The following is a 12,727-nucleotide window of genomic DNA, read 5'->3' on the forward strand; positions in this document are numbered from 1 at the left end:
CAGAGTGGCATTCCTCATTCTCATGGAAAGCTCAGAGAGGGCTCTTACTGAACGATCTTCCCAGCAGCCTCTTCCTGAGAATTCTCTCCTGGCCCCATTTGCCCTGCTTGTTCCCATGTGAGTAGCTGCAGCAGCTGCAAGATGACTGTCCTGCCAGCCTCTGTTGACTGCGCCAGTTGCAGGCCCTTCCTCTGAAGAGCAGGACCAGCTGGGCTGGATCAGGGAGTGAGCAAAGCTGCTCCTGTGAGTGACCGCGCCCCACCTCCTGTTGCCTAAGGAGTCTGGGGAGCCAGGCACAGTCAGAGAAGGACGCAGCCGACTCTGAAGGAAAGCAGCTTCAGGGAGCAGACTTGTGGACACAGGGTGGGAAGGAGAGGCGGGAGAAACAGAATACCGCTGAAACACGTGCGCTGCCACGTGTGAAATAACCAGCTGCTGGGAGGCTGCTGCCTAACACAGGGAGCCCAACCCTGCGCAACTGACATGGATGGGATCGGGTGAGGGGTGGGAGGGGGGTTCCAGAGGGAGGCTATGTGCGTGCTCAGTCACGTTCGACCCTTTGGGAACCCCATGAACTGTAGCTCTCCAGGCTCCTCTGTCCACGGGATTCTCCAGGCAAGACTACTGGAGTGGATTGCCGTTTCCTCCTCCAGGGGCTCTTCTCCGCCCAGGGATCAAACTCAGTGTTTCTTGCATATCCCGCATTAGCAGGCAGATTCTTTACTGCTAAAAGGGAGAGAACATATGTATACTTACAACTGATTAAGCTGTAAGGCAGAAACCAACCTAACATTGTAAAACAATTATGCTTCGATTAAAAAACTTCAGTTAAAAATAAATAAATAAAGCAGCTACAGGAACTTCCCTGGTGGTCCAGTGGTTAAGAATCTATCTTTCAAGCAGGGGTCGTGGGTTCAACCTCTGCTTGGGGAGCTAAGATCCCATGGGGATACTGAGCCCGTGTGCTCTGGAGCCCACATGCTACAATGAAGACCCAGCACAAATAAACTTTAAAAAGCAGCTACAGACTGCCCCTTCCCCCTAAAAAAGGCCCCTCTCCTCACAAGGGCATCCATTCCCCAGCTTCAGATCATCCCTGATATTCTGGATTCTAAGAGGTGCCCTAAGAAATTCTTGGACCCTTCAAAGGAGCTGTCCTTTTCCTTAAGATAGTTTGAAGTGGCTTATTGTTGCTTACAACCAAAAGGAATCTCACTAATAGTAGTGCATGAGAACGTTTCATAGTATGCTGTAAAGGAAAAAGAACAATATTTAGGCTTGGAATCAGAAAGGGGAAAAAAATCATGAATTGAGAACCCATGGCATGCTAGGCCATGCTGCTGGTGCTGCTGCTGCTAAGTCACTCCAGTCGTGTCTGACTCTGTGCAACCCCAGAGACGGCAGCCCACCAGGCTTCCCCATCTGTGGGATTCTCCAGGCAAGAACACTGGAGTGGGTTGCCATTTCCTTCTCCAGTGCATGAAAGTGAAAAGTGAAAGTGAAGTCGCTTCGTCGTGTCCAACTCTTCGTGACCCCGTGGACTGCAGACCACCAGGCTCCTCCGTCCATGAGATTTGCCAGGCAAGAGCACTGGAGTGGATACCATTGCCTTCTCTGATGCTAGGCCATAAGTCATGCTTAATGCTTTCCCAACACTGTTTCATATAATTCTCACCACAGTCCTTTGAGGTAGATTTTTAAAAAAATATTTTATTCCGCTGCACCAGGTCTTAGTTGCAGTACACAGGATCCTTGATCTTTGCTGTGGCATTTGACTCTTAGTGTGGCATGTGGGATGTAGTTCCCTGACCAGCGATCGAACCCAGGCCCCCTGCACTGGGAGCAGAGAGTCTTAACCACTGGACCACCAGGGAAGTCCCTGAGGTAGCTCTTAATGTCATTTTTCAAATAAATAAATAAAGGTTTGGAGAGGCTGATTAACGTACCAAGATCGCAAGAGCCAAAAGTCAGAATTGTATCCAGGACTGTTTGACCACAAAATTCCTTGGTGCCTAGCACTTGGTACCTCCAACTTCACTATTATGAGTCTAAAGATCACAGGCAATTCCTCTGGTGTAAAAATTAGAGGAAACGATACATCAAATCTAGAGGATTTGTAAGCCATATGGTTATTAGATCCCCAATCCAGCCACTATGTGAACTTTTCCATGAACTAGACAAATGAAATATGGTTTTAAAGTGGCATATTTTCAGCAAAATGGATGGACCTAGAGATTGTCATACTGAGTGAAGTAAGTCAGACAGAGAAGGAGAAATACTGTATGACGTCCCATATGTGAAATCTAAAAAGAAATAATATAAATGAACTTACTTACAAAACAGAAACACACTCACAGACTTCAGAATGAGATTGTGGTTGCTGAGCAGGAGGATGGGGGAAGGGATAGTTAGGAAGTTTGGGATAGACTGCTGTATTTAAAATGGATAACTAACAAGAGCCTGTTGTATAGCACAGGAAGTTTTCTCAATGTTATGTGGCAGCCTGGATGGGAGGAGAGTTTAGGGGAGAATGGATACATGAGTATGTATGGCTGAGTCCCTTCACTGCTCACCTGAAACTATCACAGCATTGTTAATAGGCTATGTGCCTGCATGAGTACTTAGTTGCTTCAGTCGTGTCTGACTGTTTGCAACCCCCGGGACTGTAGCCCACCAGGCTCCTCTGCCCATGGGATCCTCTAAGCAAGAATACTGGAGTGGGTTGCCATGCCCTCCTCCAGGGGATCTTCTTGACCCAGGGATCGAACCTGTGTCTCTTGCATTGTAAGTGGATTCTTTACTGCTGAGTCACCAGGGAACCCCCCCCCCCCCCCCCCGCCCCACTGCCCTACCAAATACAAAATAAAAAGCTTTTTTTCTTAAAAAAAGAGGAAAAAAAAGAAATGCATAGCATAAAAATAAAAGGCAGGAAAACAAAGTGGCATATTTTATTTTTTATTTGTTTGGCCATGCTACAGGATCTTAGTTCCCCAACTAGAGAGCGACCTGGTCCCCCCCTGCAGAGGAAGTGTGGCAAACTAACCACAGGACCACCAGGGAATTCCCTGAAGTGGCATATTTTAAATTAATTATCTCATACAACGTGTTTTTAGGCGCTGAATGGAGCCAGAGCTCCCATCCATATCAGCTTCTCTGTGACACACTTTTCAGGTTGTCACACGTTTTCAGTATTCTAGGTTGACACCTGTGTGGGGAACCCAAACACAGCATCACCTTTACCCTCACCTACTGAGCTGCAACAGGACTGTGACAGCTCAAGAGCCCAAACAGTGATTCAGCGGAGATGAAACAGGTGATGACGATCCCAACAAAGGTTTACTTGTTCCTGCAAGTCAACACAACGTGGGCACAGCATCAGCTACAGAACTATGCAAGACTCCTACCCAGGTGGGTGGAGAAGAGACTGGCTTAGGGAGTCACCAGTATCTGCTCCTGGAGACTCAGAATGTGTTTCCCTGGCCAATCTCCCTAATAGGGGGGACCAGCCTGAGCCCAGGGTCAGGCAGATCCCCTGGAAAAGGGAATGTCTACCCACTTCAGTATTCGTATCGGGAGAATCCCATGGATAGAGGAGCCTGGCAGGCTATACAGTCCATGGGGTCGATGAGTCAGATACGACTGAGTGATTGACACTAAACACTAAGCCTGAGCCAGAAAATGTCATTTCCTCTGATTTATAGAGCCTTCTTTATTGTCAAAAGGCTTACAGTTCTGATTTAAATTAAATCTGAAGTGCCCTAATTAAAGTATTATTATGCAAGGCACCTAGGCTATTTACATATCTTAAACAGATGAACATAGCTCAGTAGTAGATCAAGGGTGACAAGACAATTGGAACCAGGTAACAGATCCTTAAAAGAAAAAAGGTTCAAATCTTAATGCTGTACACTTACCATCCAGCCTGATTATAAATGGAGTTCTTCTTTTAAGGGTTTATACTATCCTGATTTGTTAAAGTTCATTTAAATTAAGTTCCCACACCCCTGGCATTCTTCAGCGCTAGGTGACTAAACTACAAGGCACACGTATTATTTTATATAAATGCATTAAGGCAAAATTGTACAAGGTGGTCTTGGCACTGACAGACCGATTATTCTTAATGGTGGATACAAGCAATTCTTCTATCTCTATTGTTTTTGTTTAGTCGCCAAGTTGTGTCCAACTCTTTTGCGAGCCCATGGACTGGGGCCGGCCGGGCTCTTTCTGTCCATGAGATTTCCCAGGCAAGAATACCGGGGTGGGTTGCCATTTCTTTCTCCAGGAGATCTTCCCAGGGTCACCTGCATTGCAGGTGGATTATTTACCACTGAGCCACTGGGGAAGCCACCTTATCTCTGTTAGTTCAACGTAATGTGGAAAGTGGTAGGATTTGAGGAGCCTAAAAAAAAAAATAAAGGAAAAAAGAAAAGAAACTCATGTTTGTCAACTTTGTTTTTGTAAAAATGGAGTTTATCACATCTTCATTAGGAAATCAATTTTCATTCATTCTTTGTCTTGTCAAATGCTCAATCCTTTAGTTTTCTTCTATTTTCACTTTAAGACCATTTCTAGAACTGACTATTAGGGGGCTTACATCTGGGACACTTGATATGGATGGAATGGAGATGGAAGATCAGAACCAGAAGCCTGGCTGGGCGAGGGGTCCAGCATCTCAAACTATTAAAATATTCTTGGTATTTTGGGTGAGGAGATGGAGCCCGTGGGAATGTGATACAAATTCTATACCCTTTCTCCAGAAACACAGATAAACACATGTTCTACCCAATTTCAGCATGTTCATAGACTCCCCACTCCCATCCCCTCAGACTCTTTCGCGGATGGCCTAGTATTTATGATCCCAGACTAGATCTGATTCTGCAGAAACCACAACCCCAATCAACAGGTGACACTGCTCTGGTTGGCTGGGAGCCCCAAGCTGGAGTCATCAGGAGCTCAGGTGAAGTCTGCCTGAGCCCGGTCATCAGGTGCCTCTTGCCAGGCTGAGTAGGTCTGGACTGTGTGGGTCCCCAAGGCCCCTGAAAGCGGTTAGGGGTTCATCTGAAAATATTAATGCCCTTTAGGCTTGATGTGAGGTCTCCTTCCTGAGCCAGGGCTAAAGAAGCTCATTGTAGGAATTATCTCCCTCACCTCCTCTGATGCCAAGGATGGGAAAAGTGAAGCCTGTGGGCTGGGGTGGGGCACTTTAGCCAGGGTCCCCCAAACCTCCTGTGGCCCGAGCATGTATGGAAGGATTTGGTCCGCTTCCTCCCCGAGGCTCTGGGGTGTGGTCCGGTTGGCCAGGTGCCACGGACCCCCACCAGTCTCGGGTGCAACGGTTTCTCCTTGCTTGTCACTCCAAGCCCCACCTGGTCCCGGCTGATTCCCTGACCCTACGAAAGACCGGGTGGAAACGCTGGGCTTGCCAGGCCGGGGCTCAGGCACCGCCCCCGCGCGCAGAGGACCCGCCTCCCTGAGCCCGCCCCGCCCACCGGGACCGCCTTATGGCCCCGCCTACGAGCCCAGGGACCGCTCTTCAGTCCCGCCCCCAGCGTCGAGAACACGCCTTCGGCCCTGCCCTCACGCGCCGAGGGCTCTTCCCTTGGCCCCGCCCACACGCCTCGAGGGCTCCACCTCCCGACGCTGGCCCTGTTCCCGTCCTCAGAAAATCTCCGCCCGTAGCCCCACCCCTACGCGTCGAGGACCCGCCCCCTGGACACGCCCACAGACCACGCTCCAAAATCACGCCCCGCAGAGGACCCGCCCTGGGCCACGCCCTCCCCAGGCGCCGCCGAAGACCCGCTTCCCGGCCGGCCCCAGTATCCCGGAGCCGCTGCCTCTGGGGCTCGGGCGCGGCGTTTCTTCCGTGGTCCCGGCGGACCTGCTTGACCCGTGGCGTCCAGGCCGGCTCCTCCGCGCCTCTCTCGTGGGCGCGCCCGCCGCGGAAAAAGCCGCCGCCTCCGGTAAGTGGGGCCCGCGCGCTTGTCTGCCGGACGGAAGCCGAGGGAGCCGGGCGGCGTCTCCTCTCGCGGGCCCGCGAGCGGCGGGGGCGTCCTCACCTGGTGCCCAGGGGTTCGGGCGGCGCCTCGGGGGCGCGCCTGGGCTGCATGCAGGTGGCTCGGCGGAGCGTGCACTGCAGCAGCGCGGGGGTGGCCCTAACGAGCCCCCGCCAGTGGGCGTGGGGGCGCCGGGCCGGGACCCCCCGAACCCCACCAGGGGCCGCCCGCCAGGCCGAGCCGGGCCCCCCACCCCCACCCCCACCCCCAGGTCCCCCCGGCTCCCGGGGGCGAAGGCAGGCAGGTCCGGCTCGCGCACGCGGCCTTCTCCTCCGGCAGGTGGAGGTCAGGTGGGTCACGGCACGCCAGCCGGCCGGCGGATGTTGGAGCCGCGCGCGGCTTTGTTTTTGCTCCCAGTCCTACTCGGGAAGCTGGGCTAGGAATTGAAATCTTTGGTGAGATGAAGGTTTTCCCCGTGGAAAGACCAGCCCCCGCCACCACCCCAAGCCTTCCAGACTGTCCTCTGGAGAAGGGAATCTGAGCCGCAGTGCGCGCTTGGCCCGCCTGCGTCGTTTTGCAGTCTCGCCGCCGGCTGCTGACGCCCTGAACGGTCTTTAAAGCATCTCTGTGCCCTGCTTACGGAGGCTGTTACCCTCAGGTGTTTCCCCTGATCTGGGACAGCTGCCCTACCCTCGGGAGAACCCTAGTAGGATTTTTTTTGGTAAGAAAGTGGAGGCGCCTTTTCCCCGCCAAAGCTGGCTCCCATTGTACGCCTCACGTTTTTCCACTACAATCTAATTGCCACTCTGAAAGACCCCATTCAAAATCATGTGTGGCCTAGAGTCGATTAAACCGCTTGCAGATGAGTGTTTTTTTCTGTGCTGTGACAGGATCATTATTTATCGATAAGTAGGTCTTATGAGACGTGTGACTTTTTGACATTTTTTTTACTTTTGTGTTTTCATCTCAGAAACAGGCCTTTCATGTCAAAATCTCTAAAACTAACTTCTTTTAGATCTAGTTGGTTGATTTTTCACTTCAGCTTGCTTTTCTAAGAAATTAAGCATGGTTAAGGTGAGAGATGCCCAGCTGAGAGTTCTCCACTTTTTTCCGGTGGATTCATCTGGCCCCATGTGCTTGTTTATAGGACTGCTCCTCTGAGTGTAATTGTTACTAGGCTGTCATACTCAGTCTTACTGAGTTATTGAGTCTCTCACAGAAAAGGTATCCGGAGGAGATTGCAAAATTTCAGGAGGGCTCTATGAAGGTTGCACTCTTGAGTTTTACCTGTGGCGTAATATGGTCGAGGCTCTGTGGCACCTGGCTGGCCTGAACTGGAATCCTGATTCTGCCAGTTGCTTGCCTTGGGACCCTGGCACCTTTTTTGGAAGGCCTCAGTCCCAACATCCTCATCTGGAAGCTGATGATACCCATGTCTTAGGACTCTTGTGTGTGGCGTGAGAGAAATACATGCAGAAATGATGGGTTTACCAAGCCCACCCAGGAGTCACGCTTATGAGCATAGCATCAGGTGCCCCATATTTTGAAATAAAAGAGCTTGCTTGACTGTTTCCAAACTTCTCACCTGTGCTGTTAGTGACATCAAGGAGGCTTTCTTCTGATAACCAACCATAACATTGAACTGTTCTAGTTACCCACTTTTACTGGGCTCACACCTTGCTTCCCATGAGCAGTGGTGCCCCTTGGCTATCCCACCTCCTAAACACACATGCTGTCACTGACAAGGCTCTCTTCCTGCTAGCAAGCGCCCACACCTGTGGACTTTGAGGACTTCTCTGCTGTTCGTTGGGGTCCCTCTGCCTTTCTTGCCAGCATCACTCATACATCAGCCCACCCTCCATCACTCTGTGTGCACATTAATTTTTAAAAATGTATTCTTTAGTTTTTATTGTATTTTCAGTTTTTTGACAGCGCCTTGAGGCATGTGGGCTCTTTGTTCCCCAATCAGGGATGGAACCCATGCTGCCTGCATTGGCATCAAGGAGTCTTAATTACTGGACCGCCAGGGAAGTTCCATGCCACGTTAAATTGAAATTACGTGTTTAGGTATTTCCTCTTTTATTAGGCTCTGAACTGTGAGAGTCGAACCCTGCCTTGTTCTTGTTTCTTTCCCCAATGCTTTGACACCTAATAGAGTGAACAGACTGCATGGAGTATTTACAGTGGTTCAGAAATACGGGATATCAGACCTATAAATCTCCTGGAATTAAAAAAAAAGCACTTAGACCATTGTGATGTACTGAATTCTTATGTCTTTACTCAGCAAAACAAACTACATCTCTCATTACCATCCTTATTCTTTTCAAAAACTATGAAATATTATTTCAAAAAAAAGGCAGGCCTTTCCAGGAATGAGCGAACAATCCTATTATGTACCTATGCGTAGTGCAGTGTATTTTTGCAGAGAGGTCCAGCAGGTGCAAAAGCCCTGTGGAAGGATGAATTAGGACAAGCAGAGTGCTGCACGGAGAGAGGCAGGTAGAGCCTTGCAGGCCCAGAAGTGGGCTGGGCATGAAGGGAGTGAGGGCTTACTATATATAGGCTCAGTGAAGTGAAATCGCTAAACTCTTTGCAATCCCATGAACTGTAGCCTATCAGGCTCTTCCGTCCATGGGATTTTCTAGGCAGGAGTACTGGAGTGGGTTGCCATTTCCTTCTCCAGAGGATCTTCCCATCCCAGGGATTGAACCTGGGTCTCCCGCATTGCAGGCAGCCGCTTTACCCTCTGAGCCACCAGGGAAGCCCAATGGGAAGAGTTTAAACATGGTGCGGAAGTGCTTTATGTTTTAAGAGGACTTGGAGCGCTGTGTGAAAGTACGCACAGGAGCAGAGGGACAAGAGTCTGAAGGAGAAGCCTTAGGAGGCTTCTGCAAGCTTGCAGGAGAGAGACGACTCACTCAGTGGAGAATCCACGGGTGTTTCGGAAGATGAGCCAACAGGACTCGGGCTCAGTGTGGCTGGTAAAGAGAAGGAAGAGTTCAGGACGACGTCAGAAATCTCATAGGCGGAGGGGCCACTTTCTGAGGAAAGGAAGACCGGAGAGGGAATGTGCTGTGCAGGTAGAATCAAGAGCAGAGGGCTTTTTTTTTTTTTTAAGTTTATTTTTAATTGGAGAATAATTGCTTTGCAGTGTTGTGTTGGTTTCTGCCGTGCCCAACGATTGAGTCAGTTGAAAGTGTACACATATCCCCTCCAAGAGTGGAGGGTTTTTTTTACACAAGCAACTTAATGCCCACCAACCGATAAATGGATAAGGAAGATAAGGTGTATATACACAGTAGAATACTGCTCAGACGTAAAAAACAAATGAAATAATACCATTTGCAGCAACCTGGATGCAACTGGGGATTATCATACTAAGTGAAGTAAGTTAGACAGGGAAGGACAAATATCATATGATATCACTTCTGTATGGAGTCTAAAATGTGACACGAATGAACTTAAGTATAAAATGGAAACAGACAAACATAGAGAACAGATTTGTGGTTGCCGAGGGAGAGGGGAGGAGGGGGAGGGATGGTTGGGAGTTTGGGGTTAGCAGATGTGACCTATTATATATAGAATGGATAAACAGCAAAGTCCTACTGTATAGCATGGGGAACTATAGTCAATATTCTATAGTAAACTTACTGGAAAAGAAAAAAGGAGTGGAGGGTTTTTTAAAACCAGTGTTGTTGAGTTATAATTTACAGACCATAAAATTCTTTCAGTATATCATTCAGTGATTTTTAGTAAACTTACAGAGATATGCAGCCATGGCCATAACCCAGTTTTCAGCACATTTCCATTACTCATCCACCCCCCCACCCCCCCCCCCCCCCCCAGTAAAAAAGATCCCTTGTGCTCATTTGCAGTTACTCCCTGTTCCTACTCCCCACCCTAAGCAACCACTAACGCATCCACTTGCCATCTCTACAGTCTGGCCTATTCTGGGCATTTCATATAAATGGAATCATACGATATGTGGCCTTTTATGACCGGCTTCTTCCACTAAGCTTGTATCTTCCAGGTCCATCCACATGTGACATGTTCAGCACTTTGTTCTTTCTCATCACTGAGGAGCATGCCATCATATGGCCACACCTCATGCTGTTGATGGACCCTCCAGAGTCTAGTTTTGACGCGCTAAGTTTCAGATGTGTAGAGAAAGAAGTCAAGGAAGCACTGGCATGAATTTGGGTCTTTGAGGGGGAGGTTTGGAGGGCTATAAACTTGTGAGTCATGAGCATGAAGCTGGTATTAATTACTTAAAGGAATAGATCATTGAGGGGAGAGAGAGAGGGCAAGAGGGGTCCAAGCATGTTGCCCGGGAATGCCAGCATCTGGCAGGTGTGTAGATGAGGGTGGGCTTGCAGAGAGGTGGGTAGGAGCCAGCACAGGGCGGATTGCCCAGAGGAGTGTGGGCTGGTGGGAGGCTGTCTGCAGAAGGAGGAAGTGGCCTGCCGCACCATCCTCCTGGGAGGGGAATGAGGAAGCAGAGTCCACTGGCGTTGCTGATTTGAAAGTCAGTTGTGTTGGCCTTAAGAAGATCACAGGGGGCCCGGAGCAATCAGAAAGCGAAGAGGAGAAGACCTGGAGGGTCTTAAAACTTCCCCATAGCCATGAAACAAAAAACTGAGGCTTAAAGATCACACTGTTCCTGCAGCTCAGTTTCTTCCGTGAAGTAATATTTGCCTTTTTATCTGATTGATGACATGCAGTTTGGTTAGCAAACGGACGCTACCTCGGGGGAATTTACTCATGTCACCATTACTCCATGCTTCTCTCTCCTTTCAGAGCGTGAGCTAGTGAGATACCACGTAGGCTCATGAATCAGTCAGGATCATGTTTAGCTGTGAGTAACAGAACACTTGATTTAACAGCTTAAACTCAACTCTTAACATACAGAAAGCAGTAAGTCCAGCGGCAGAGTGTCCAAGGTTGCTGTGGCGCCTTCCTTCCACTTAATGCATGGAAGTCATGCCCTAAAGATGGCTCTTTCCCCTGGCTGCAAGGTGAGGCTTCAGCTCCAACATCAAACCTTTGTTTTGAGGCATAAAATAGGGGAAAGGTAGAAGGCAAAAGGCCAGAGGAGTCCACCCTACCACCGCTGCCTCAGACTTTGCAGTAGCTGCAGTGGTTCATGTATAATGAATGCATCTAGCCACAGGGGAGAAAAAGAAAGAATATACACGGGCCGAAAGAAAATGGCAGCCACCTGGGCCCTGGTGTAACACACCTCCATCCAGACTCCTCGCCTGGAGACATAGCACCCTGGGGACAGCACCCTGTCGGGGGGCAGCACCCTGTCGGGGGCCAGGCAGGTAACGGGTACTTGGAAAATAAACAGTCAAGGCTTTCCAGGCGGTGCAGTGGTAAAGAATCCACCTGCAGTGCGGGAGATGTGGGTTTGATCCCTGGGTCGGGAAAGATCTCCTGCACCAAGACCCTGCTGCAGTTTTCTTGCCTGGAAAACCCCACAGACAAGGGAGCCTGGTGGGCTACAGTCCATGGGGAGTCAGACAATGACTGAGCACACCCACACGCAAATGAACGGTCATGTGGTGGATTTCTGACACCACTGCTGTCAGACACTTCACGATTAGATCCTTCAGCTTTTTAACTTTTTTTTCCCCCAACTGATTTTCTTATAGAATACTTACAGTCCTCTCTTGGAGTCTAGCTGTAAAGGATTGGGTGCTAAACCAACTGTTCAGTTAGGACCATAGATCTGCTTTTCCTTAGGGCTAGTAGATGCCCCATGCTGGCAGGAACCACTTGCATTCAGAATTAGCAGTTGGCAACAACATGCAGTTAGCTACTTTGTGAGTTTCTGTCCTAGAGTTCACTTCCTCCATTAAGTGGAACGCTAGTGTGTTCCTTCTTTCAGCTTCATCCCTTTGTCTCCCTCAGAGTCCAGGAGGGCCAGAACCATTTATCTTTTATGTCCCCCAGTGCCTGGCTCGGCAGCCTTGCTAAATATTTGAGTTGGATCGCCCAGCCCGTCTGGGCACAAGAGTGTTTGTGGCCGCGTGGCCTCCGGGGCAGTGGGCTGGGAACACTTGATCCTCGAAGAGCTGTTGCATCTGTTTTCCCTCCGATTCCCTCTTAGATACCTTTTCTGCTGCGAGAATGTAAGATGGATCCAGAAGAGCAGGAGCTGTTGAGTGATTACAGATACAGAAATTACTCTTCCGTGATCGAAAAGGCATTAAGAAATTTCGAGTCCTCGAGTGAATGGGCGGATCTCATATCTTCCTTGGGCAAGCTCAACAAGGTATGTGGGGCTGGGAGTGTTTGCACTGTGGGGGTGGGGGGCGGGCACACAGCTGTCCTTTTATTGTTTCAAGGACTTGTCTTTTTAATATTATACTGCATGCCGATTACAGCCATCAATAAGAACCGCTGCTAATTTGTCACCCGAGTTACACCTGCTATTAACCTATCTGTGTATGAACCTCCTCTTCCAGCCCTTTCTTTCTGAGCACGCAGTATAGTGCGGATAGAGTCCATAGAACAGCTGAACACTTTTTTTCCTCAACAATATTTAGGTTTAAACAAGATAAATTTATAAATGATCCAAAATTGTCCTTCCTGTACTGCTCAGGATTTTTATGGCTTTTTTTTTCTTCTCTAATCTTTTCCACCATTTTACTGCTAACTGGTAACTCCTAGAAGAATAAAGGATGAAGCAGTTATGGAAATCTGCCCAGAAATTGGGTGTGTGTGTTTGG

General features: G+C 49.2%; 1 protein-coding gene across 1 annotated transcript in view; it reads left to right on the plus strand.

The window, feature by feature from the left end:
• Positions 1 to 5,845: 5,845 nt before the first annotated feature.
• DOP1B (DOP1 leucine zipper like protein B) overlaps positions 5,846 to 12,727 on the plus strand; it is a 130,012-nt gene continuing 123,130 nt past the window's right edge. The window contains exons 1-2 of the mRNA XM_052636456.1: positions 5,846 to 5,960; positions 12,106 to 12,270. Of these exons, the coding sequence (XP_052492416.1) occupies positions 12,133 to 12,270 (138 nt within the window). The 5' untranslated portion in view covers positions 5,846 to 5,960; positions 12,106 to 12,132. The remainder of the gene's footprint in view (positions 5,961 to 12,105; positions 12,271 to 12,727) is intronic.

The sequence above is a fragment of the Budorcas taxicolor genome, chromosome 1, assembly GCF_023091745.1.
Source record: "Budorcas taxicolor isolate Tak-1 chromosome 1, Takin1.1, whole genome shotgun sequence".
In the NCBI taxonomy this organism is placed as follows: domain Eukaryota; kingdom Metazoa; phylum Chordata; class Mammalia; order Artiodactyla; family Bovidae; genus Budorcas; species Budorcas taxicolor.